Raw genomic sequence first — 27370 nt, 5'->3', positions numbered from 1 at the left:
CTGGCTTTAAAAAGCATTGCATTCAAGCTTGAGTGCAGCAGCACTCCGTGTGTAGTGTAAATTGTAGCAAGCAGTTGGTTTCAGTTTAAAAGCATTACATTTTTTAAACTAAACCAGTGTGCTTTAATGCTCTGTGCAAACAAGGTATAAACTGTAGCAACTGCCTCTGTAACATCTGAAGTAAGCAGTTTGCGTTTGTTTGAAATCTTCTTTTGGCTTTTCCCGTATAGGGGTTGCCACAGCAGAACTTTGGTCCGCTAATGACTGGCAGTGGATTTTTACGGTGCCGAGTTGCTAGCCAGACGCTCAACCTTCAAAGAAGGCACACCCATTCACACATGCACCTGCATATCTTTAGACATCACTTGACCACGGGGAGGACATGCAGACTCCACACAGAAGGCACTCTAGACGAGAATCGAACAGGAGAACCTCTTGCTGTGAGGTGACAATGCTAACCGCTGTACCACTGCGGCCTCATTTGCCTTTGTTTAAAATGAAGAATTTAAAATAAAATAGGAGCGCCGTAGCACTCCTTGCAGGCTATAAACTGTAGCAACTGTTTGTTACATTTGTAGCAAATTTAGGCTGTTTAGGCTTTAGTTTTGTTACATTTGTAGACACTTAGGCTGCTGCGCCATCTCTGCCCCATACTCCCATCCTCAACACAGTGGTGTAACACGCTGACAAGGTCCCTGACAGCTAAAATCAGGCTTTGTTAATCCCCAGCAGAAACTGAATAACACCCAGACCCCCAGGTGTGCTACTTCGCCAGAGGAATTCATCTTCAGCAACACTGCAATTAACTGAATAACGTATGTGCTATAGAAAATATACATAACCCTGTCCTAATTTGCCTTCTGTGAGCCTTGAGGAACGAGTGCTCCTGGTTAGTTACAAACCATTACTGTGTCCCAATCACCTGGGTTCTCTCAGGCTATTAAACCGGTCTGCTCCCCTCTAATCCCTCATACATAGCCTCTCTCTCGGCTACCTCCTTTCCCTACCTATCTCCATTTGTAACTGCCCCTCATACTTCTACTGTTTCCTATCATTTGGCCTCTATCAGCCACACAGTTCTCCACTAGCTACTCCAGACCCAGTGCCCCCCCCTTTCCCTACCAGACTCCCCATACTCACCTCTCTAGCCTAGCTCCTAGATTAGCATCTAACCACCCCACCCATAGATTTGTGCTAAAGAATCAAAGTTGTCCATTATTTCAACATCTACCCAGTATTGCCCTAAAGCTCTAAACTTGCCTATATTGCATTCTCCTACTACTCCCACTGATTGATTGGTTTCCTTGAGTACTACTGCTTCTTTACAATGTCTTGCCCCGCTCTGTTCACTTCGCTCCCCTACCCTACACCCCCATTCCCACCCACCCCAGTAACATCTACACTTAATTGCAAATCACACCCTCTACTAATTAATCCCATCCACCTAATCATCCCATACACATTTCACCACACCCCAAACATTTCACCCTTTACCTGCTCCCAATCACAACAGCTATAGATATTACTCCTACACGCCTTTACTCTCTACTCCCACTCACGCTCCCCCTACACAAACAAAAAGATGCACTCCCCACAGTTTATCCAACTTCTATGGCTAGTAATATACCTACTAACCACCATATCTCTACTGCTCCTCTCCATCCTGACCTCATACCACACTGACCTTTATATAAGCAACACAACACAATGGCAAACAGATTCCACAACCACTTCCATTAAACTAAAACACTTCCTATATCAACATCCAACCTCACCTCCTCCCAACCTCTTTCATACTCTGATAACAAACCAACATATAAAACTAACCCCCACTCTTCCCAAAACCGGCCAAAATACTACACAAACTTCATAGACTCTGTCTTCACCTACTCCATAATCTCGTCTGTTGTGGACATATACACCCTAATCCAGGTCCCAACTTTTTAGACACAACTAATTTAAATTCAGCAGATGCTATATTCCAGAGGCCTACTTCTTCTCCCCTCCTCAAACATAAATGTGAGAAGTATTATCAACAAAATTCAAGGCTTACATGCCCTGCTAGCCTTATACAAACCAGAGATAGTGGTGTTAACTGAAACTTGGCTTAAACCAGATCACCATGACAATGAGATCACTCCACCTGAGTATAACAATATACGTAATGATAGAACAGGGAAAAAAGGTGGAGGAGTAGCCATAGTTTTCCAAAATCATCTCACCATAGAACAATTTGACATCAATGCCCATGATGCAAAAGATTCAGAAATATTTGCTAAACTAAAACTAAACTCCAAAAAAGGTATTATTGCAGGTGCCTATATTCCACTAGGCAATAACATTACCACACTGGAAAACATGTTATACTGGATGTCTACCTCCCTGCCACAATAAATCATACTACTAGGAGACTTTAATATTGACTGGGCTAAATGCTCCAGTCACAACCCCTCCTCTCATACAAACCTACATGGCTTCACCCAAATTATTTCTGACCCCACTAGAATTTATATGACATCCAAATGCCAATCCATTTTAGACTGGATATTGCTATCCAATCCTAATCTCTCAACACTCAGGCTGTCTCCCAGGCAGTCTAAATGACCATCAAGCAACCTACATTATTAGGAACAGATCCCACCATACCACTCTCCCCACTCTAAAGATAATACGCAACAAAAGGAACCTAAAAACTAATGACCTACTCAACGCGCTAAAATACAAGAATTGCACTCCCCTAACTCACCTACCTATAGACGAAGCTGTACAATACTTTAACTAGGCCTTTCTCAAAATCCTAAATGAGCATGCACCACTCAGAACCATTAGAGTCAAAACTAATTATGCCCCTTGGCTAACAAAAGAGACAAAAACTATAATGAAAAACAGGGACAAAGCTTGGGTACAATTTCACAAACACAGAACCTTCTCATTGAAACAAATCTACTTAGAACTCCGCAACAAAGCCAAAAACAGATGAAACTAGACAAAGCCAATTACTACAAAACCTTGCAAGACAAATTTGCTCATAACCCACATAAATTCTGGTCCACAATAAATAGTTTACTTCACCCTGGAAAATCTAAGACCCCCACCCCTGTATTACCAAATAACCAATTAATATCCCAACACATTTCAACAGATATTTTACTGAAACAATCCAAACTGCAGCCAACACCCAAAATGGTATTAACAACCCCATATCAAATCCCACCCACACCATAAAACAAAACAACTCCTTTAACTTTTCCCTACACCCATTGTCCACTAAAACTATTAAACTCCTGAAAAAAAACTTAAAACCAACCAGACTAGCAGCAAACTCCCAGCTGACTTCCTTCAGATAACAGCTGAGGCCATAGCCTTATCCTATATCCATTCTCATAAACAGGTCCATAACTGAAGCCACAGTACCCACCTTGTGGAAAATATCACATATAATCCCACTCCACAAGGGAGGCAAATCACTAGAGCTTACCAACTACTGGCCAATTGCTATCACCCTTATCAAAAATATTGGAGAGAATAGTTCACTATCAACTAATGCAGTACCTCCTGAAAAACAATCTATCTCATTCTCAGCACAGCTTTAGACCCTCACATAGCACCGCCACAGCACTACTCTCTTTTACCAACTTTGTCAATCACCACAAATACAAGGGACAATTCGTATCTGCCATATTCCTAGACATATCTAAAACCTTTGACATGGTAAACCATAGCATGCTTCTTGAAACACTAACTACCCTTAACATACAGTCTTCCACTGTATCATAGTTTAGTAAATACCTATCAGGTCGACAGCAAGCAGTGCTCTGGCAAGACCAATTATCCTCCTCTTTACCAGTATCCATCGGTGTCTCCCAAGGTGTCCATTCTTGGTCCTCTGCTATTCTCCCTATTTACAAACCAGATAGCTGCATCCTCAATCTCTGCCACAGTAGCACAATACACAGCCGACACCACCATAAGTACCACCACAAACAAAGAAACTACTAACCATAACTCAGAAAAAATTTACCTTAGCAGAAGCATGGTTCACCAGTATAAAACTTCTTCTTAACCCCCCCCAAAAAACAACTTAATTTGATTTGGTCCTGGTAAAACTCCACAGCTAAGCAATGATTTCATCACAAACTCCAAAGATAACATCACAATCACCCCAACAACCCACACAAAACTGCTAGGAGTAGTTACAGATAACCTCAGATTTGACATTCACATAGCACAATCAATCGAGAAAGTAAACAAAAAGCTGGGTCTCCTTTATAGAAGCAAACATTTAATGACCAACAATACAAAATCCACAATTGCTAGGACCCACCTCTTATCCATCCCTACTATATGCCTCCCCCATTCTGACAAATCTGCACCATTCAGAACTTAAGATGGAATCTTGCTACAACAACATTGCCAAGTTCGTAACGAAGGCCTCTCATAGATCCCACCACTGTCTTGCCCTAAAGCAGCTCAACTGGCTTGAGAGCTCCCCCAACCACTGTTACTTAATCAACTCTTTACAGCACACAAATTGTACTACCCAACAAAACCCCATCACTAGAGCATCTAATTCAGCCCTACACAACCACCAGAACCTTAAGATCCAGTAACCAAAACCTTATAAATGTCATCAAACACAGAAATGATGCCAAGTCTCTCTCTGCCTGCACCATAGCCACAGTTTAGAATCAACTCCCAAGTCACATTACTACTACAACCTCTGTCTCCCAATTTAAAAAACCCCTCAAAAGCCACTATTCAGACAATTGGCTCTGCTCCTGTGTCACCCCAGGTTAAGCCAAACCACTGCACTGTTGCATGAATTCATCTGCTAAAGATCACCAATAACTTCCTCTAGTTACCCAGGTATACCTGCTCTACTCCAAACATATGGGCTTGTCAGATGAAACTCCTATTCAAACCTTTTGTACTTTTTTCTCACATACTGTACTAATTCTAATATCACAAAGTACCACTGAATAACCTTACTACCAACAATGTTTGAAAAACTTTTTCTACTTCTTTTTCACAAATACTGTACTACTCTCAATTTTACAATGTACTGCATATAAACCGACTAACAGAAATGTTAATCTACTACATGCAGAAATGAGTCTGTAACTTATTTGTATATTGTCCTTTGAACAAGATGTTACAATTCTGATTATTGCATGCTTTAATGTAGACATACCAGAAATGTTAACTGTCTACTTATACACTGAAATGAGTCTATTATGCCCTCCTTAGAATCCTGAAAACAAGATGTTAATATCTGAATATTGCATCATGAATTGTAGTAATAGATGCAAATGAAATCCTCACTTGTACTACACTGTATGTGGAGCTTTTCTCCTGCTGAAAAGGGACATGTGCCCAGTCGGACTTTCCCAGTTAACAAATGTAAAATAAAAATAAAAAATAAAATAAATATTGCGCTCCAGTTTAAAATAATTTTTTAATAAAATATGTTAAAGGAAGGTTGAAAGCAGGGCACAGAAATGGGAACAGAATGGGTGTGGGAGTTGGGGTGGGGTGTCGTGTCATACACCTGGCCAGCTGATTGGTGCGTCAGTAGAAGGAACATCCTCCACCCCACCCCTGGAAAGTCCAAAGTATTTATGATTCTACTTCCTGCCATTATCCCATAAGATGTTAATGCCAAATGATTAATATGCATTACATGCATCTAATTGGCTTGGATGCTTCACTGTAGTCTACCACAAAATTTTCTAGATTCCCCAAAATGTATTAATGGTCTTTCAGTCAACCAGAAAACTGCTAACAGCTTAATGCAAACTGGTGTTTATTTCTTCGAGTATCAAACCAACAAACAGCAACACAGAAAGAGTACAAAGAATTAGTCCAGATAAAATCACTTTAGCTAGCAGATCTACGAGACCCGCTATGTGACACCCTCCCTGTGGGAGGAATAAAGATGCCTTGTGGAAGTTTCAAGTAGTTTATTCAGTATAGCCAATCTATCTACTTAACTCAAACTACTTGAAACTTCAACAAGGCATTTTTATTTCTTTCACAAGGAGGGTATCAGAGTGAGACAGCCTCCTAGATCTACTAGCTTAAGTGATTTTATGTGGACTTATCCTTTGCACTCTGTTTCTTGTTAGTCTTGTCATCCTCTGGGTCACAGGTGGTATACAAGACATGACTCAAACTTTCTGGATTATCACGGTTTTCCAATAGTAACATAGTGAATGACATGTCGAGTGAAACATTTGCCTGGAAGGTTCTGAATTTTACAGAAAATTTTCAAAGCTAGTGAAAAAAATAACCAATCTTAGTTTATACTAATAAAACCAATATTAAAAATATAAATTTCAATAGTTTTCCATAACTGAGGAAAAGCAACAGTGATATTCATAACAGCAGCTTACTGGAGAGCCACACCAATCTACATGCTCCACTGGGAGGAATTTAAACTGCAGTTTTAATGTGCAGGTCTTCACTTTGTTCAGAATTCACAACTACATGTTTGTCACTTACACAAATGTTAACAGATTCATTGCTATAACACAGAATGACTTTTAAAAGAATACTTACTGGTACCGGGGGTGGGGAGGCTGACCGTTTTATTGCCTTTTCTTTGTCTTTTTCTCTTGCAGGTCTCTCTGGCTTTTCTGGTTTCTCTGTCCTCTCAGGTTTAGTTTCAGCAACTATTGCTTTAAGCTGTTTTAGTTTTTCATCCTTTACCCATAGCTTGTTCTGCATTTCTAGTTGCTTTGCTGCTACACGACGTTCCTAAAATGTAAATATTCTATTATTGCACAAATACACAGTGCAAGTTAAACAGGGTACACAAGTGAAGCAAATCTGATAAACAGGTATGGAAAACAATTACAAAAATGGTGCACATTTTGCGGAGATGAAACTAGGGAGGCAATACTTAGGAAGCAATTTGAAAAATGTATGCAAGGATATGAATGAAGCTTCTGCAGTCCAGTATCTCGTGTATCTGCAAAACTGTGTGGCCCTGGCTGGAAGCACCTACTACTAGTGGTACTCAAGTCTGTAAAGCTCTCAAAGACCTGTGATTACCAAGTTGCTTTTTGTCCTAAAGGCTTCTTGCCCTCCTCCAATCAGATATTCTCCATTCATTCTCTTGTACTAGGAAATTACTCCAGTATGGCACACAAGTGAGAAAGTACAGTTTTGTACCTACCATAAATGTAGATGTTCGAAGATCCACATTGCTGCAGTCTCAGTCTTTTCTTGCCCCAGATGTCAGAAGGCCCCAAAAAAGAAGGCCAAAACCAAAAAGACAAAAAAAACCACCAACCCCCAATGTGGATCTTGAACATCTACATTTGGTAGGTACAAAAATATCTTTAGTTGCCACCCCTTAAAAAAGCTGTAGAAGTGGGCAGTAGCCCTAGTGGAATGAGGCCTAATCCCAGCTGGATCTCCTTACCATGATGGGAATAAACAAAAAGCAACAAACCCAATCCACTTAGAAATAAAAGTTTTTTTTTGAAACAGGCTTTGAGAAGCAAAAGAAAAAAAAAAAATAGATAAATGCTGCTGCTGCCCCCTGAACCTTTCTGCCTGCAATAATATGCCTGTGTATATCCAATATCCAAAGTGTGCAAAATCTTACCTATCCTTATGGAAAATTAAAAAAAAGGCTCAACCTTACAGGGCCCTCTGTAATTCAGAAAACCCTTCTTGCAGAGGTAATGGCCAACAAAAAATGATAAATATTTCAAAATATTTCAGCGCAGTAGCTGCAGGCTCAAAAGGTGTAGAGTGAGAGTTTCTCCAACACAAAATTGAGATCCCAAGCAGGTAGAGCAGGAACTTAAACAAAGGATGAGAAAACAGGTGTGGGTCAGTCATAGTGGAAGGCATTGCTGCAGCATGAACCTTAATAGAGAGAAGGACACCTTTGTCCAGTAACACAGTAAGATATTGAAGACTTTCTTGTACTAGGCCTTCTGGCCTCCAAAATAACATTCAAAAACTGCTGTGGGAAGCTGAGACTCCAGGGTTAAAAACAAAATATGCCAGGCTGTTAGAGAGTGAAGTTTGACATTGAGTAAATGACTGTTCTCCTGAGACAGTGTGGAATCAAGGCAAAGGGCCAAAGGGCTCCTGCACCCAGACCAGTAATAATGGGTATGCAGTGTCAGTGCTGTCGAGGCCAATCTAAAATCATCTTTCATCTTTTTGGCTTCCTGTGTCTGACCTTCAGAGTACCTTTGGGAGGGAGAGGCAGAGGCAGACACATACACATGAACACATGAATTGAATGAGAGAGCATCCACTTTCCAAGCTGTGGGATGAACCCTTTTTTGCAAAACTTTGGCAGCTGGGAGTTCCCCATAACACTGTCAATTTCTGAAATACATGAGGATCCAATTTTCACTCGGGGATCCATAATTTTTCTGCTCAACACACACATCTGCTGCTGTGTCCCGCAGAAAGAAACCTCCTTTTAAGAAAGATTTAGTGAGAGCAGTCTCCCAAAAAATCACAAAATGTCTGCTTGTCTGATAAGAGATAAGAATGCGTCTTGTACCCACTTTCCATTTAGATGAGCTCCCCAAGCTTTGTCTGGAGGCATCTGTCGGTTAGAATCTGACTTCGCCCCGCCGTCACAGTCCTCCTTTAGGTTTAGGTGACATTGAGCCACCACTGAATGACAGTGTCCATATCTTGGCAGTGCTGTGTCCATACATTTTGAGATACATTGTAGCTTCCTCATATGTGTTTGGCATTGGGAAGTACCAGAAAATACAATGCCATGAACCCCCCTTAAGGACTGTCCTGTGTTGCAGTCAGCCTGACTGAGGAGACAATTGATGGAAGTAAAGAGAAAGATTCTTTGTGTCCGGGTCAAAAGGCCATCTGGGATGCTGTATTCAGTCTCACACCCAGAAAGCACATGTCCTCACAGAATACCCCAGGCATCTTAGCACTGCTATCACATACTGTAAATGATGAAGAAGTTCAGAATCAGGCAATCGTCCAAATAAGATAGATCTGTATTTCCTCTTAGCCTGAAAGAAGCTATCACTGGAGCCAAAATAAAACTTGTAACCTCGTGTATGATATCCAATACCCATTTGTCTTGGGTAATAATGGCAGCTGAAAAGGTAGGTCATTGGGCCTGTTTACGAAAGGACTGGCCCCTGCCCTCACCAGATTGATTGTGCAGGAGAACTCCCCTCTGAAAGAAGAAAGAACTCTCTGTCCTCTGCCCCACCCACGCCTTCACCCTCAGACTGAGAATCATAAGATAAGAAGGATATCCCCCAAGCAGGCCAATTCACTCCTACTACTACTAAACTTTCTTTGCACTTGCAAAATCTTTAACAGCCTGCATGGACTTAGCCTTGTCTTCCATTTTCTGACCTGAACACTCACAGGTGAACCCAAACAACACACTCAAAACTGTAAAGGAGCAATCCAAAATCCTTCTTAACATGGTCAGATAAAGTCTGTCTCCCAGCCATGAACTGAACCAGTGAACTGAACCAGTGGCAGCCACTCTAGACGCAGGCCTGTAACACAATCAAAAACCATGTAAGTAGACTTCAATTGAGAAAGAAGATAGTTTTGATATTTCAACATATGAAAAACTGGCATCAAAGCCCCTCATAGCTAGGTAGAAGATGTATGAGACTTTCTTTCCATCTATCCAAAGCTCTGGCTTCTTATCTGGAGGAACCGGATTTTTTTTTTAGGGCCTTGACAGGGCAAAAGCAAAAATTCCCAAGCTTTTTTCCTGGAATCAGAGAAGTCTGACTCCCAAGGAAGGGAGGGAGTACAGTAACCTGGGAAGCCCCTTCAGCCTGACCTGCCTCCTGAGAGGCCACATCCTGCAATATCAAAGTCTGTAAGGACTGCAGCAATGTGAGATGAAGAACATCTATCTGAAGTGGCTCCCACAGGCACCTGTGAAAGTTGCTTGTGTCCTCACCAATAAAGTTGTTAGTATGGCCATACCAAACCGCAAAGCGAGAATAAGCTATGAGAGTGATCACAGGAATGCATAAATCTTTCCCTCAAGACTTCATACTTCTGTATACTTGCTGATAAAGTTTGCCTCCAGGCAATGGATCTGTGTACTAAAAGCCCCCCCCCCCATTAAGATGTGCACTGCAGTGCTGCCCCAAACTGCCCACATACTTTGCCACCCTGCATCCCCAGGATGGGACATGCCCATCCTCTCATGCAGGATCCATCAAGTGACAGAGCCACTCCTGGACCATAGTGTGCTTCTATGCATTTGTCATGGCGCCACATACACACAAACAAATACACATCTAGGTATACCTATATACATCTATATCTATCTATATTTATCTATATAAATATATTGTATATACACATACATACACAAATATACATAGGACGATAAGTTCCACTTGCAGACTTTCCCAAACCACAATATTAGAAAGGAAAATGTGAAAAGCAAGGCAGTTAGGAAACTGACAATAGTGTAACATGTCTTACTGTTATGGTGAGCTGTCGCCTAATGATTTTGGATGAGAGTCATCCAAATAAGTGAACATACGTACTTGCATCCCAAAGTCAGCAACCGTTGGGACCAGACATGTAAATCCCCCAGGAGCTAAGGAACGGCCAAAGGGCAGATGTAAACTGGTAATGGTTCTGCCCACCTTAAATGTGTGATACTGACTAGTTTTGATCTTGTTGACAGGTATGTGAAGATAGGCACCTTTTATGCCCAGAGTAACGAATACTGTATTTGGAATCAGAAGTTTAACCATGACTGGATGGTTAGTATGCTTAACTTGGTAAACTTTCAAAGAGCCTGTTTAACTTTAACAAGATAAAATGGTCACAGCTGGCCATCTCCTTCTTTGGTAATAAGAGCAGTTTCAATTAAAAACTAAAAGCTTTTCCCAGCTCTTCTATTTAACGAGTGAGTCACTCTATTATTCCATGAGGCATAAACTGAACCAGGACAGGCTGTGGCAGTTGGATATCATCTGGGAAATTAGTTTGTCTTTCGGCTTTTCCCAGTTAGGGGTCGCCACAGTGGAACTCCGGTCTGCTAATGATTGGTAGTAGATTTTTATGTACAGGGTTACCAGCCCCGACGCACAACTTTCAACGAAGGCGCGACCCATTCACGTATGCCTCCACACAGAAGACGCTCTAGCTGAGAATCGAACGGGACAACGTCTTGCTATGAGGCGACAATGCTACCGCAGCACCACCACCGCAGTATCATTTGGGAAATTGGTGGCAGTCACAAAAAGGGACATATTGCCTTGGGTTCCAGCTTGTAACTTGATGATAGATTTCCTTTCCCCACCTGCCATTATTCAGGCTGAAACAGTTCACTAAGTGAGGCAGCCTGCAAGATACAAGAAGGGAGGGGCTAGTAGAATAGTCAGTACTGGTCATTTTCTTCTTACTGGGAAGAGGACTTGCACCCCCCCCCCTTGCTGCACATCTTCACCCTTATCTGTCCAGGTTTTTTTCTTCTTCTCATAAGCCCATTTTGCCTAAGCTTGTCTAGTACAGTTGGTTTCCTACAGACAGAGTGTCTGGCAGAACAGTTTACAAATATTATAAACCTTGGGACAGAATGGATGAAACAGTTATTTTGACTGACTCCGCTGTCTTTGTTCTTTCCCTTCAATTTTCTGAAAGCCACTTGCAGAGGTGGATCAACAGATCTTTATTTGTAGAAGAGTCTACTAACTACCCCTTCACATCTTTGGTATTGGCTGTATCCTTAGCCATATATATTTTTCTTGAGCACACATTCCCCACAATACACTGCTCTCTCATACTGCCAGTGGGGTAGAAGATAACTATTATTTAGGCAGCTAAGGAAATAAGCCTTCTGCCTGTGTTTTCCTATCAACAGTCCTACAGGTCACGGCACCTCCCACTTCTAAATGGCCTAAGGGAATGGCTTTTCACTCCCCCCTCCCCCAAACACAGTAGGGCCTCCTCCATGGTGGCTGGCACATGCTTCATTATAATGGCCTGTTATGCTTTCCCTGATACATGTGCACTTTCGCACATGTGCTTTATTGAAATACACTGTAAAAGGCTTGGTATTGCAAAGCATGCTCATCTTTTTAGCTATCAGAAAGACTGACTTGGCAAAGGAAGAAGTCCAGCTCAGTAGTGGTGATGGTTGCAATGCTTGCCTTCAGCTACCTCCCGTTGATAACTATTCATAATGCAGTAGTGATCCCTGCAATGAGCAGTCAATCCATCTTCTGGAACTTGTGCATTACTTTTTGGTAGAATATGAAAGTACAGTTGTGTACACTTACCATAAATGTAGATGTTAGAGTGTATTCACTGTTGCAGTCATTATATTTGGGTAATCTGCTGGCAGGTTGCCCTCAGTCGGCCTGAATGTCAAAGTCTTGGGTCCTGCATCGGTTGCCGTCTCCTCTTCCATGATGTCATTTACTTTAGTGTTTCTTGCCACAGCTGTCAGGTGCCCCCCAAATGGGGAGCAAAAATATATATACATATATCTATATATAAATGCAATCGTAACAACATAAACTTTACCTTCATCTAAAAGCAAATACACCACAAAGGCTGTAGAATATAGTGAAGGAAAAAAGTCCTAGAAAAAAGGGGGATGGTGGGTGGGTAACCCGGACTGCAACAGAGAATACACGCTAACATCTACATTTATGGTAAGTGTACACAACTGTACTATGTTCTTCATGTTTCACTGTTGCAGTCATTACATTTGGGTGGAATCCCAAAGCTATGGATGGGAGGCTGGAGCTAAATAGCATTAGGAGCGGCTATAAGGCCCTGCAGAAAGTACAGTTTTGTACCTACCATAAATGTAGATGTCTGATAGGTATGCATCTGCAGTCATAACATATGGGTTGTCCTGCCTCAGGCAGCCCTTCGGTCGGCCGGATTCCAAAGTCTGGGTCTGGCCTCGGCTGATGTTGCACTTTCCCCGATGTCAGAGCGTCTGGGGTATAAAAGCATCAGCCGACGCCATTTTCCTCAGTGTTTCTTGCCCCAGATGCCAGGTGCCCTCTAGGAAGGCCAAATTTGGAGGAATGCCATAAATTCTAAAACATTTTCCAAAATATATACATATATATATATATATATATATATATATATATATATATATATATATACACAAATACACCATAATAGATCCCCTAGCTAGCTAATGGAGGGGTAAGCACCCTAGGAATACCACAGAGGGGAAGGAGGGAGGGTAAACCTGACTGCAGATGCATACCCATCGGACATCTACATTTATGGTAGGTACAAAACTGCACTATATCCTTCAAGGATGCATCTGCAGTCATAACATATGGGTAGAATACCATAGCCAATCTGGGGGAGGAGGTACTAAGAAAAGGATGGTGTAGTTAAGATACCCTGCAGGACTGCTGTAGCAAAACCTGCTCTGGATCTGGTGTATAAAGGTAAATTGTAATGTTTGGCAAATGTATGCACGGAGCTCCATGTAGCAGCTTCTAAAATGTCCTTGGTAGCCACCCCTCTTAGGAAGGCTGTAGTGGTGGCTGTGGCCCTCGTGGAATGAGGCCTAATGTTTGCAGGAACCGTCTTTCCATGAAAGGAGTAGCAAAATCGAATGCAATTTCCTATCCACTTTGCAATTGTCTGTTTGGAAATTGCTTTTCCTTGTACCCCAGCAGCATATGCCACAAGGAGTTGGTCAGTCTTTCTGTAACTTTTAGTTCTGTCCAAGTAGTAGCGTAGTTGTCTGTGTATATCCAGAGTGTGTAGAAGTTTTTCCCCTTTATTTTGTGGTTTTGGGAAAAAAGTAGGCAGGTGAATAGCTTGGTTCAAAGATACCCTAGATACCACCTTCGGCATAAAAGTAGGGTTGGTTCTCAATGAAACTCTGTCCTGATGGAAGATAAGAAATGGCTGTACTGCCATTAAAGCTTGTAACTCAGATACTCTTCTTGATGAAGTTATGGCCAGAAGGAATGCAGTTTTCCAAGACAGAAACTGTAGATCCACCGATGCTGCTGGTTCAAAGGGAGGAAGTGTTAGTTTCTCCAGCACAAAGTTGAGATCCCAAGTAGGTAAAGGGGGTTTTCTTGGAGGATTGATGTTTTTGATTCCTCTCAGAAATTGTCTGAGGAGAGGATGCGAGAAGATAGGTGGATCAGCATTGTATTCTGCTGAAATTGCTGAGGCATGAATCTTAATGGAAGAATAGGACAGGCCATTGTGGAACAGTTCTGCAAAGTATTCCAGAATATGTGTCATGCTTGCCACTGTCACACCTAAGCCTTTTGTTGTGTTCCAAATGAGAAATCTTTTCCATTTTGCTGAGCATGTCTTCCTTGTGGAAGGTCGGCGAGCTTCCATAATAATGTCCTTTACTCTCTGTGATAAGTTATTTTGAGGGGGGTTTATGGAATTTTCCAGGCAGTTAGCTGCAATGTTTTCAAGTTGGGATGCATGATCTTGAAATTGTTCTGCGTCAGAAGAAGTGGCCATAGGGGGAGAGGCCACGGTTTTGTCTGTGACATGCTCCTCAATAGTGGGTACCAGTGCTGTCTTGGCCAGTCTGGAGCTATCAGAATCACTCTTGGCTGTTCTGCCCTGATCTTCAGTAAAACCTTGGACATTAATGGGAGAGGTGGGAAGGCAAAGACCTTTAGAGCTTTCCAGCTGAAAGAGAGAGAGAGAGAGTCCACCCTCCAAGCTTGTGGGTGGTATGTCCTTGAGCAGAATGTTTTCAGTTGATTGTGGGGCGAGGCGAACAGATCTATCTCTGGTTTTCCCCATGCTTGTGTTATGAGTAGAAAGATGTCTGGGTGCAGCATCCATTCGTGTGCATCCATGGTAGTTCTGCTTAAGCTGTCTGCCAGTGCATTTTCTTTCCCTGGCACGAACTGGGCCTGTAGTAGGATATTGAGTTTCAAGCATAGTTCCCACAGATTCATGGCCAGCCTGCATAGAGGGTAGGAATGCGTGCCTCCTTGCTTATGTACCACATGACTGTGGTGTTGTCTGTCCTTATTAACAGGTGGCCTTGGTGGAGGAAAGGTTTGAAGGATTCGATTGCGTGCATCATTGCCAGCATTTCCTTTTGCTTTATGTGCATGCGCTGCTGTCCTTGAGACCATAGGCCTTGGATACATTTGTCCTCCATGTGTGATCCCCATCCTCGGTCTGAAGCGTCCGTGGTGATGGTTTGTTTTGTTTTTGGTTTGTTGAAGGGCAACCCTCTGTTGGACTGGCAGGCTTGAGCCCACCACAGGAATTCCTTTTGAAGGCAAGGAATGATTGGTATCAAAGTTTCCAAACTGTGACTGTGCTGAGACCATACACTCCTTAGGTACCATTGTAATTTTCTCATATGCAGCCTGGCTTGTGGAATCAGAATTATGCAGGATGCCATGCAACTCAGGGCCTGCAGGATTTTCCTTGCAGTTAGCTGAGTTTGTCTTGTCAGATTCATGAAGTAATCTGGAAGTTGTTTTTGTTTTTCTTCTGTGAGAAAGGCCATTTGGGTGGTTGTATCTAGATCTGCACCCAAAAAAGTTATCCTTTGGGATGGAACAAGTCTTGATTTTTGGATGTTGACTGTGTATCCCAAGGCCTGTAATAGGTGGATGGCATAGTCCAAGTCCTTTATCAAATTTTTCTTGTTGTCCGCTTGTATGAGGCAGTCGTCCAGATATGGGTAGATTTCAATCCCCTGAAGTCTGCAGTGTGCAATTACTGATGCCAGGCATTTCGTGAATACTCTGGGCGCAGTAGATAAGCCAAAGGGCAATGCTGAGAATTGATAATGCTCTGATCCTGCAAGAAATCTGAGGTGTCTTCTGCAGCTTTGCCGAATAGGGACATGCAGGTATGCCTCCTTGAGATCTAGAGTCACCAACCAAGACTCCTTGCCCAGCATGGGAAGAAGTTGCTGTAGGGTCAGCATCTTGAATTTTGGCACAATGAGGAAAGTATTCAGTGCGGACAGGTCGAGAATAGGCCTCCATTGATTTTCTTTTCTTGGAACAAGGAATAATCTGGAGTAAAATCCTTGACCTTGTTCTGAAAGAGGTACCTTTTCTATGGCTTTCATTTGAATTAAGTTGTTGATCTGATTTAAAGCCTCTGCTCTTTGATTTGGTGGCAGGTTTGGCATTCCGTTTCTTCTTGGCAAAGTGTGGAAGTGGAACCTGTATCCTTTGTCTATTATTTGCAGTGTCCATGTGTCCCTTGTAATGTAATGCCAGTTTTTTGAGAATAAAGAAAGCTTTCTGCCTAATGGTGCTTCCAATTGAGCCCTGGTCGGCGGAATCAAAGGAAAGTCATTGAGTCTGTCCAGGTGTAGTAGTAGTTGTTGCTGTTCCTGCACTGCCTCTCTGGTTGGTATGCTGCCCCTGATGGCCTCTGTAGGAGCCTCTAGCTTGCCCTCTACCTCTGGGACACCTGTTCCTGCCCCTCTGGGATCTGTCCGAGTCTGGAAAGGACCAATTCTTAGTAGGCCAGTTTCTGCTGAATCTCGGTGGTTGTACTTGCAGAAAGTCCTTAACTGTTTGCACAGATTTTGCCTTTTCTTCAAACTTCTTTAAGACCCCCTGAGCCGAGGAACCAAATAATTTTTGTTTTTCCATTGGAGTATCCAGGAGTTTAGCTTTAACATGGTCTGGTAAAGATAGTTCCTTCAACCAGGCATGCCTACGAATAACTGCCCCAGTCATAGCTGACCTACATGAAGCTTCCAGTGCATCATAACCACACTGCAAAAAATGATTACTAACCTGCTGTGAGTTATGTACCAGATCCTGAAGGGATTTACGGTCAAGGGGTTCAGAAGAGGAAAGCTTCTTATGCAATTCATTTAACAAATACTCTTGGTACTGTATCATATGAAATTGACAATTTAATGCCCTCAAGGAAAGAGTTGCAGAAGTATATACCTTCTTTCCCCATCTCTCTAAAGCTCTAGACTCCCTTTCAGAAGGTAGAGGATTTTTGGCAGTGGCAGCTGCAACCCCTTTTGGGCCCTGAGAAATAGTATCTGGGTCTGCAGAATGGGCCTTGTACAGATGTAAATGAGAATCCGGGACCCTGTAGTATCTATCAGGTTTGGCAGGAGCCGGAGGGAGAGAATCAGGGGCTGTACTAACATCATTGTACACATCATCAATAACATTCAAAACAGGAGGTATAGCTAAGGGCCTATGCTGAGGTAAATGCAAAAAGGTCCTTAATCTCTTTCTAGAATCAGAAAATTCCTGACCCTGCCATTGAAAATGCTCTCTCATAGAGTGTAGTGTCTCACCAAAGGAAAACTCTTCAGGAGGGGAGGCCGAAGGGATAGATTCTTCAGCATCAGAATCCTCGTAGGCCGAATAAGCCTCCTCCTGGTGATCTGACAACACAGATCCATCCGTAGACTCATCTGAAGAGTGCTGGTCAGAGGGCTCAGTCCTGGGCCTTTTGTCTGGTGGTGGTTGAGAGCCCCTGTCCGGGTGAGGCTGAGAACCTCTAATTAAAGAGATAAGATCCTCTGCAAGGCTGAGGATCTGAGAACTAGAAGAAGGTCTCTGAGAGGTAGTCTTGGGAGGCAAAGCTTTAGCAAGTTTAGCAGCTTTAGCTCTGGAAAAAGCCTTAATGGACATGGATGCAGGGGGTCTGGCTGCACCACGTGCAGGAGTAGACTTGTCCAAAGGAATGGTGTCGGACATTTCCTGGACACTGGTTTCAGTAGGTAGCTCAGTAGCAGACTCAGCCGGAGCCTCCAGGGCCGCGGTGGTCGGTTGAGTGGATTCGGTTAAAGGAAGTACCGAGGACTCGGCCGAAACAGAGACACTCGCGGTAGGCCTAACCGAGGTTTCAGCCGAAACCGCTGGCCGCGAGTGTCGGTCCTTTTCCTTCCGTTTTTTCACCAAATGCGAAGTCGGAGTCTCCGACGGCATCTTATATGCAAAATTAGTCCCAAAGAATTCCTCTGCAAACTCCGACCGACGTCTAAGAGTTCATCGGTTGAAGGAAGCACAGGCTGAACAGGCCGAGACGTCGTGGTCTGGGCCTAAGCAAGGGAGGCAGTAAGAGTGGAAATCCTTATGAGGTATTTGTTTCCCACAAGTTAAACAATTATTTAACTTTATCTGACATCGGCTGAGGCAAGAAAGAGTCCCCAATGGGGTACTTAGCTTTTTCGAAGTCTTCAGTAGCTGAATCACAGGATCTGACCGACCGGCACTTGCGAACTGCTTCTGCTTCGGGCACTGCGCGGCAAGAAAGACTGAGGAAAATGGCGTCGGCTGATGCTTTTATACCCCAGACGCTCTGACATCGGGGAAAGTGGGACATCAGCCGAGGCCAGACCCAGACTTTGGAATCCGGCTGACCGAAGGGCTGCCTGAGGCAGGACAACCCATATGTTATGACTGCAGATGCATCCTTGAAGGACATCTGCAGTGGCAAAGCCTACCCTGGACTTAGAGAAGAGAGGTAAATGATAATGCTTTGCAAAAGTATGAATAGAGCTCCAAGTAGCAGCTTGAAGAATGTCTTTGGTTGGCACCCCTCTGAGAAAAGCTGCTGAGGTAGATGCAGCCCTGGTGGAATGTTACCCGAGTCTCTTGGGCACCGGTTTACCATGATGCAAACAGCAGAAACGAATGCTTTGACAGCCTTCCCCTGTGATCCTGCAGTAAATGTCACCAGTAGCTGCTCAGACTTTCTTAGAGATTTGGTCCTGTTTAAGTAGAATCTTAGTTGTCTGTGTACATCCAAGGAATGTAGAATCTGCTCCCCCTTGTTCTGCGGATTTGGGTAAAACGTTGGCAGGTAAATAGTTTGGTTAAGAGAAACACTGGATACCACCTTAGGCATAAAGGAAGGATTGTTCCCGAGGGCTACCCTCTCCGGGTAAAATGCAATAAAAGGCTCCACACAGCCATGAGGGCCTGTAGTTCTGAAACCCTTCTTGCTGAAGTGATTGCCAGAAGGAAAGCCGTTTTCAAAAATAAAACTTTATATCCGCAGTAGCTGCTGGTTCAAATGGAGGCAGAGTGAGCTTTTCCAATACAAAATTGAGGTCCCATGCAGGAGTTGGTGATCTTCTGGGAGGCCTTAAATTTTTGGCCCCTCTAAGATACTGTTTTAGCAGAGGATGAGAACAGATGGGAGGCTCTGTGTTGTAAATGAGCCGAAATGGCAGAGAAATGGATTTTTATTGATGAAAAAGATGTCAAGCATCTCAGTCAAGTATTGTAAAATCTGAGGAATATTTGGCTTTGCTGTGTCAGTCCCTTATGCTTGGTTCCTAGCACAGAATCTCTTCCATTTATCAGCATAAGATTTTCTAGTACTAGGCCTTCTGGCTTCCAAAAGGACATCCACCACAGATTTACTGAGAGGTGATGTTTGAATCATTATATGATCAGCCATGCTGCCAGATTGAGAGTTTGGAGCTGATTTTGCAGAATTTGATTGCTCTGCTGAGACAGTAGATGAGGTATTTGTGGCAAGTACTAAGGAGGGAGTCGAGACGTATTCCTTAAAATTGGGTACCAGTGCTAGCGAGGCCAGTCCGGGGCAATTAGGATCATTTTTGTTTTTTCCTGTCTGACCTTTAGTAAGACCTTGGGAAGAAGAGGCAGAGGAGGATAGGCGTAAACTGATAGGTTTTTCCAATTGAAGGATAGGGCATCCACTTTCCATGCTTGTCTGTGATAAGTCCTTGTGCAACATTTGTCCAGTTGATAATTCTGGGGAGAGGCAAATAGATCTATGTCCGGACTCTCCCATTTCTCTTAACATGCTGAAGACTTGTGCATCCAGTTTCCACTCGTGAGGGTCCATAAGATTTCTGCTTAGGTCGTCTGCTAGAGTATTTTGTTTTCCTGGCAGGAATTAAGCTTGAAGATGTACTTGGTAAGTCAAGGCTGTGTCCCACAATGCCATGGCTAGTTTGCAAAAGGGGTAGGAATGTGCACCCCCTGCTTGGTTATGTACCACATAACTGTGGTGTTGCCCGTCTTTATCAGTAGTTGTCCTTGATGAAGTAAGTCCTTGAAGGCTGTCAGGGCATTCTGAACAGCTAACATCTCTTTCTGGTGATATGCAGATGCATTTGTTTTGGGTTCCATATGCCCTGAATGCATCTCCCTGCCAGGTGGGCCCCCCCAAGCATAGTCTGATGAGTCTGTAGTTAGGGTTTGGGTGGCAGGGGGTAGAGTGAAAGACCGTCCCATGTTCTGGAGACATGTCTCTGCCCACCAAAGAAACTCCTGTTGTAGGCAGGGAATGAGAGGAATCATTATTTCCAGACTATGGCAATGCTGACTCCATAAACTTTTTAGATACCACTGTAGTTTCCTCATATGCAGTCTTGCATATGGAATTAGAAGAACGCAGGATGCCATGAACTCCAAAGCCTGCAGAATTTGTCTTGCAAATAACTGGGTTTTTGTTGCCATCTGTTTGAAGTAAATAGTCAGTTGCCTTTGTCTGGCGTAAGGTAAGCCATCTGGGCAGTTGTATTCAAGCTTGCACCCAGGAATGTAATCTTTTGAGAGGGTACCAGTTGTGATTTCTTTTCATTTATTGTGTACCCTAGGCATGTTAGACGCCTTTTTACAAACGCCAGATGTTGAAGAAGAACGTCCTTGAAGGCTGTCAGGGCATTCTGAACAGATAACATCTCTTTCTGGTTGATATGCAGATGCATTTGTTTTGGGTTCCATTTTCTGCTTGAATGAGACAGTCGTCCAAGTAAGGATAGATTTGTATGCTTCGTCTGCAAAATGCAATTACTGGTGCCAGGGACTTTGTGAAGACCCTGGGCGCAGTAGATAAGCCAAAGGGCAGTGCAGAGAATTAGTAATGCATAAAACCAGCCTTGAAGCGGAGGTATCTTCTGCACGATTCCCTTATTGGGATATGCAGGTATGCCTCTTAAGTCTAGTGTCACTAGCCAAGCGTTCTTGCCCAGCATGGGCAGAAGCTGTTGCAAAGTCAGCATTTTGAATTTTGGAATGTCCAAGAATGTGTTCAAAATCGATAAATCCAGTATTGGGCACCAGGCACCGTCTTTTCTGGGTACCAAGATCAGTCTAGAGTAAAACTCTTGCCCTTTTTTTCCTGTTCTGGTTCTGGCTGAATAGCCCCCATATTCATGAGGGATGTAACTTGTTTCTGTGCTTCTGCCCCATTGATTTTGTGGCAGGTCTGGCCAACCGTTTGGAACTGGCAAAGTATGGAAATGAAATCTGTACCCCTGGGATACTATGTTTAATACCCACTTGTACTGGGTAATTAACTGCCAATTTTGAGAATGAAATGCTAATTTCCCCCCTAAGGGGGCTGCCAAAAGATAAGTGCTTGATGATGGTAGAGGGAAGTCATTGAGACTGCTTACTGAAGGGTTGTGCTTCGTTTCCTCCAGATTTGGAGGTGTAGGCACCCTATTGCTTTGACCTGCAAGAACCCTGTGATTGGTATTTCGAGCCTTTTGAGCACCTGGATTTGCCCAGTGAGGCTCTGTCAGACACAGGAAAGGACCAATTTTTTGGAGGCCAGTGTCTACCGAATCTTGGTGACTGCACTTGTAAGAAGTCTTTTACAGTTTGCATAGACTTGGCTTTGTCTTCCATTTTCTTTAAAACCTCTTCTGCCTTATTACCAGAGTATCATGCTGTAAGGGTGCATCCAACAATTTAGCTTTAACATGATCAGGCAGATTTTGCTCCTTGAGCCAGGCATGCCTTCTAATCACAGATCAAGTAACTGTGGCCCTGCAGGAGGTCACCAAGGAATCAAAACCACATTGCAAAGTATGCTTTCCAACCTGTTCTGCTGCATGCAATAATTCTTGTAATTCTTTATTTTCCACACATTCAGAAATCAACATAATTTTCTGCTTCAATAATCCCATAACATGCTGTTGATATTAAAGCATATGAAACTGCCAGTTTAAGGCCCTGATTGCCAAGGTTGCAGACGTATAAACCTTCTTTCCCCATCTATCCTGCACCCTGGAGTCTCTATCAGAGGGGGTAGGATTCTTAGCTGTTGAGGCCTTTACACCTTTGGGACCCTGTGTGATAGTTTCAGGGTCAGCAGCAGGATTTTTGAATAAAAAATTGTGGTAGTCAGGAACACTAATATCTGTCTGGCTTACTAGGAGCCAGAGGTAGGGAATCTGGAGCCATGCTTGATTCCGAAAATACATCATCAACAATGTCTAATACAGGAGGTATGGCCAAAGGCCTATGCTGAGGAAGAAAGAGGAAATCCCCAAGCCTCTTTTTTTGATTCAGAGAAATTCTGACTTTCCCAATGAAAATGTTCCCTCAAAGTATGCAAGGTTTCTCCAGAAGAATAATCTTCAGGAGGAGATGCAGATGGGATGGATTCCTCTGCATCTGAATCCTCATAGGGTGGTATAGAAAATTCCTGATCATAAGAGGAATCAGAAGAAATAGAAACCTGATCTGAAGATTCATAATCAGTGTCTTGCCTAGGCCTCTTATTGGGGGGGTTGGGTACCCCTGATCAAGGTAATTAAGTCTTCAGCCATTTTGATCATCTGTTTTTTTGGGCATAGAGGCCTGAGCACGTGGCTCATGTGTCGGTTTTTTAGCCTTAGAAGTTGCTTTTGTCTTTGTTTTAGTAGCTGGCATCGGTTTTATATAGAAATGCTGAGGCCTGAAAACACCCTCAGAAGCCAGTGCCTGCTCAGTGGCTCCGGACCCATCCGAGGGAGAGACATCCACGAGTACAATACTCAGAATCTCGTGGCATGCTGGACTCCACATGGGTCTCTGAAGAGGCCTGCGACTCGAAAGTACCGGGTACCAGGGGCTGCGAAAGTACCTCACTGAGTACCGGCAAACTGGTGACTAGCTTAGGAGAAGCTTCGTCGGTTTTGGACCTCGACGGTCTGTCTCTGTCCTTTTCTTTGTGTTTTTTGTGAACTCCGGTAGTCAGATTGCTATCCGACAGCATTTCAGGGTAGTTAAATCCGTTTCCAAAATATTTTGAAGCAAAGATATACAGGAGCTTAATAGTGCATTGGTTAAATCTAGCACATAACCGACAGCAAGGCACGTTATGATCTGAGCCTAGGCAAGGAATACAGTACACATGGAAATCCTTATGAGGTATTTGCTTCCCATAAGTAATGCAATTATTAACTTTTACTGACATTGGTAAGGAGCAAGAAAAAGTTTCCCCAATGGGGTACTTAGCTTTAATTGAAGAGTTCGGTTCTGAAACTCGAATGTGAAAATTTCAGGAGTCGGCCGACCTGCACTTGCGAACTGCTTCTGCTTCGGGCACCGCGCAGCAAGAAAGACTAAAGAAAATGTTGTCGGCTGCATGTTTTATACCCCCTGACGACCTAACGTCATGGAAGAGGAGACAGCAACTGACGCAGGACCCAAAACTTTGATATTCAGGCTAGGGCAACCTGCCAGCAGATTACCCCAATGTAATGACTGCAACAGTGAAACACGAAGAACATCTGCGGATGCATGTTCATGTTGAGAGAGAAACTTTTCCTTGCTTGCTCCCCTCCCCCTCCAAACATCAAAAAGAACAAATATGGGGGGATATTTTTTTTTTTTTTGTTAAGGATAACACTGACACTACTTCTGAGAGGAGATGTGACATGGGTTAACACTATGAGGCACATGATCCTTGTGAAAAGAGACTGTGGTCCTCTGCTGAGGATCTATGACACAGTAGGCAGAAGGGTAACCATTTTAAATTCAGAGATAGCAAGTGCAAGTCCTGGAGCATCTAGATTTGAATTTAAGAAATGGAGACAGATGCACTTTAAGTCGGAGATCACTGTGTCTGAGTATTCACTGTTATTCAAGGTATTGCAATCTCAGAATCAGTATACAGAAAGAGGGAACATGGAAGGTGCAAGACTCCCACAATGCAGGGCTGCAAACAGGCATGCATTTGCTGTTCTCCTTTACTTTCTGCAATTCTAGGACTTAAAAATATGGGGTATCAGAATTACAATAGGGAGCTGGACAGAGGTGGCAGTTTGCAAGAACATCTTTGAAAGACTAGAACTTCAAAACTGTTGACAGAGTCAGCTTATACTTAGGAAAGATGACCCTAAAGTCACGAGCTTCAAAGTCCCATGAAGAGGAGACCATCAATGGAGGGATCTAGCGGCACAAACCCTTCAAATGAACTGCCTGCCCAGCCACTGCTGGAACATAATCCCACTCTCCACAAGGTCATGATGAATGAAAATATCTGAAAATTTGAACTTACCTGTGGAATTACTGAGAATAAAATAGAGATGGTTGAAACGGATCAAAAGTGCCTGTATGCAGACTGAATGGGACTGGCAGATGATACCAAAACAAAAATATCTTCCACTTGGGCTCAGTATGCCTATGCGAGGGAAGGATTCCTAAGCAGCTTTGATCACTTCTCAAACCATGGTAAATGAAGCACTGAAGGAATCATAGGTTCATAGGTGTGTACTAGGCTAATGGCCCTGGAATCTTTACAAGCCTAGCCCATAGGATTACCAGGCACTGTGCCACCAGACCTTAGTTCCCAGTGCCTCTGTCGAGTAGAGCCACTGGAGTGACCCCCGAGGTGAATTTTCTATTTCCCATCCACTCTTCAAGATTTCTCTTGAAGAAGGCCAGTGAGGTGCTCTGTTTGACATATATGGGAAGTCTATTCCATAGCATGGGCAGTCTGTGGGTTATGGACCTGTCCCCTCCAGCATGTTCTGTTGATTGTGGTAATGCGGTAGAGGTCTCTCGACTGTGTGGTGCAGAGGGATTGGGATTTCTTTAGATGTAACATGTCTAACAGAGTTGGGTCAGACATGGCTTTATAAGTCAAGCAGAGATCGCCTCTAAGTAGGCAATATGAGACAGAGAATAGTTGGAGTTTTTTGAGTCTATCCATATAGGACAAGTGTTTAAGGCCTAGGATCCTCTTTGTGAGGTACTTTTGCGGCCTCTCCAGTTGTTGCAGGTGTCTAGTGAGGTACATACCAAATGGGACATTGTACTTGATGACTGGCCTAATGAGGGAAGAGTAGAGGGAGACAATGGCCTCTTTCTTCCAGGATGCAAAACACTTAGTAATGAGGTGCCAAATAGGACTTTGACCTCAGTGGCAATGTGGTGGTCAGAAGAGAGGCTGCTGTCAACCTGTGCTCCAAGATCTTTTATAATGCCTTCTGTGTTCATCGATGTGGTAATTCATGGGAACCGGGTTTTCCTCAAAGGGGATGACTACACTTTTTGGCATGTAGCTTAAGGCCATGGTTTGGACACCAGCTGTTGGTCTCAGTGAGGCCTTTCTGTAGGATGTCAACATCACTTGGGGAGTTGTTAATAGCTCCCAACTTGCAATCGTCTGTGAAGTTTGTCACCCAGAGTCCCTTTGTGTTGGCCTGGACTTCAGAGATGTAGATACCAAACAGGAAAAGACCAAGGACCAAACCACTAGTGACTGGTCAGCAGTCTGCCTTGGAATCAGCTACTTTCACACTGTGGGTTCTGTGAGCCAGTTTGCAACCCACCTAGTGATATACGGGTTGATGCCTAGCTTAGTGAGTTTTTCTATGATTCATGAGTGGGGAATGGCATCAAAGGCCTTGGCCAGATCAAGGTAGGCTGTATGAACACCTTGACTTCATTCATAGCTCTGGTGACTGACTCAAAGTCGTCGACCAGGTTGAGCAGGCATGATCTACCCTTCACAAAACCAAACTGTGTGGGATCCAGAGTTTGGAGATTCCCTATATCCTTGTTTATTAGGTCCATGATGAGGTGGTCCATAGCTTTGCATATCAGACTAGTCAGGCTAATGGAACAATAGTTCCTAGGATCAGTAATCGCTCTTCCTTTGTGGAGAGAGATGACTATACTAGTACGCCATTTGGTAGGGACAAAGTCTGAGGTGAGGCTGTGGTTGAACAGGGCACATAGGTGAGGTGCCAGTTCACTCTAATTCATGTAGAACACAGCCAGGGATATTGTCAGGTCCCATATAAGCTGTATTCTTGGCCTTGGAGAGTGCTGTTTTAACCCACGTAGCAGTAATACTGGGTGCCTGGCAATCTACTGGTATTGTGATTGGTCTAGGGGGGGGGGGTGTAAAGTTGGCACTGAATCTGTCGGCCAGTATATTGGCAATATCTGTTGGCTCAGTATAAAAGGTACCATTGCGCAGTAGCTCAAAGCAAATCTGGGTATTGCTGTGGAGATTCTTTACATAACCATAGAAGGTCTCGTGGATGTCTTTACTATCTGCTGTAATCCTGTTTTCAGAGTTAGCTTTAGAGGATTTGATGAGGGATCTCAACTTTCTGTTGAGGCTGATAAGGGAGCTTCTCCACTCTTGGGACTTCACCTTATTCCTCAACAGTTTCCTGCTTCGGTTGTAGAGTTTGTTTATGGCAGGGGACCACCAGATTGGCTTCTTTTTGGAGGAGAGCGTCTTGGTTGTATTGGGTATGGTGAGATGCATGCATTTGTGTACGGGTTTGCACAGTGCATTTGTGTATGATTCGGCAGTCATGCAAATATTTTCCATTTGCATGGGTGCCGTGAAGTTAGCAACCTCTGTTTCTAGAAGCCCAAAGTTAGCTTTGGAGAAGTTTTTCATGGTGGTTACCTTCGCGGGGGATGGGAGGGATGTGTATTTCCAAGGTGATTAGTTTGTGGTAAGATCTAACCAGGGAGGAGTTAACTATTGGTGTAGAGCAACAGTTGCCTATGTTAGTAATGACCACATTAAGGATGTTGCTATCTCTAGTGGGGGTAAGAACGAGCTGGTCCAGAGCACTGGAATTAATAAATTCCAAGAAACATTGGGCAAGTGTATTGGCACATGAATAGTTTTACCAGTAAATGGAGGGGTAGTTGAAGTCAACCAGTACGAGAGTGTTAGGTTGGAGCAAAAAAGTTCCTGCACGTACGGCAACTGTACGGCTCCAAAACACAGTAATCCAAGTACTGGAAAAGAGGAGCAAGCAAACTATGGCAATCTAGTTTTACTATAAACTCATGTCAAACATGAAAGTAGAAGGAAAATAACAGACCAGTTTCGGCTATAAAGGCGACATAGCCTTCATCAGTGCTATACAAATAAAAACATCAATTGCTCCATTTTATAGTAGACATGTAAACAAAATTGAAGTTCATTGGTCATTCATAGATGCTCATTAAGACCTGGTGGAAATAATACACCCAATTTAATGATCCGTTTCTTTTCTTTAGTATTTAATATTGTATGCCATCCGACTATTTATCCTATTGCCCATAATTCTATCAATCACCATGAATCGGACAAAAGCATCCTAACATGTTTTTGAGTGTAAAGAGCATTATTGGTCTTTTTGGTTCTGATATCGCCAAGGTGTTTTGATATACGTAAC

General features: G+C 43.3%; 1 protein-coding gene across 1 annotated transcript in view; it reads right to left on the bottom strand.

Annotated features, from left to right (window-relative positions):
* The window catches only part of KIF23 (kinesin family member 23), a 1082389-nt gene that overhangs the window by 309853 nt on the left and 745166 nt on the right, over positions 1–27370 (bottom strand). The window contains exon 19 of the mRNA XM_044076375.1: positions 6559–6756. Within this exon, the coding sequence (XP_043932310.1) occupies positions 6559–6756 (198 nt within the window). The remainder of the gene's footprint in view (positions 1–6558; positions 6757–27370) is intronic.

This window comes from Protopterus annectens, chromosome 7.part0 (assembly GCF_019279795.1).
Source record: "Protopterus annectens isolate FY-2018-M chromosome 7.part0, PAN1.0, whole genome shotgun sequence".
Classification (NCBI taxonomy): Eukaryota; Metazoa; Chordata; order Ceratodontiformes; family Protopteridae; genus Protopterus; species Protopterus annectens.
This window is presented reverse-complemented; position numbering and strand designations above follow the sequence as displayed.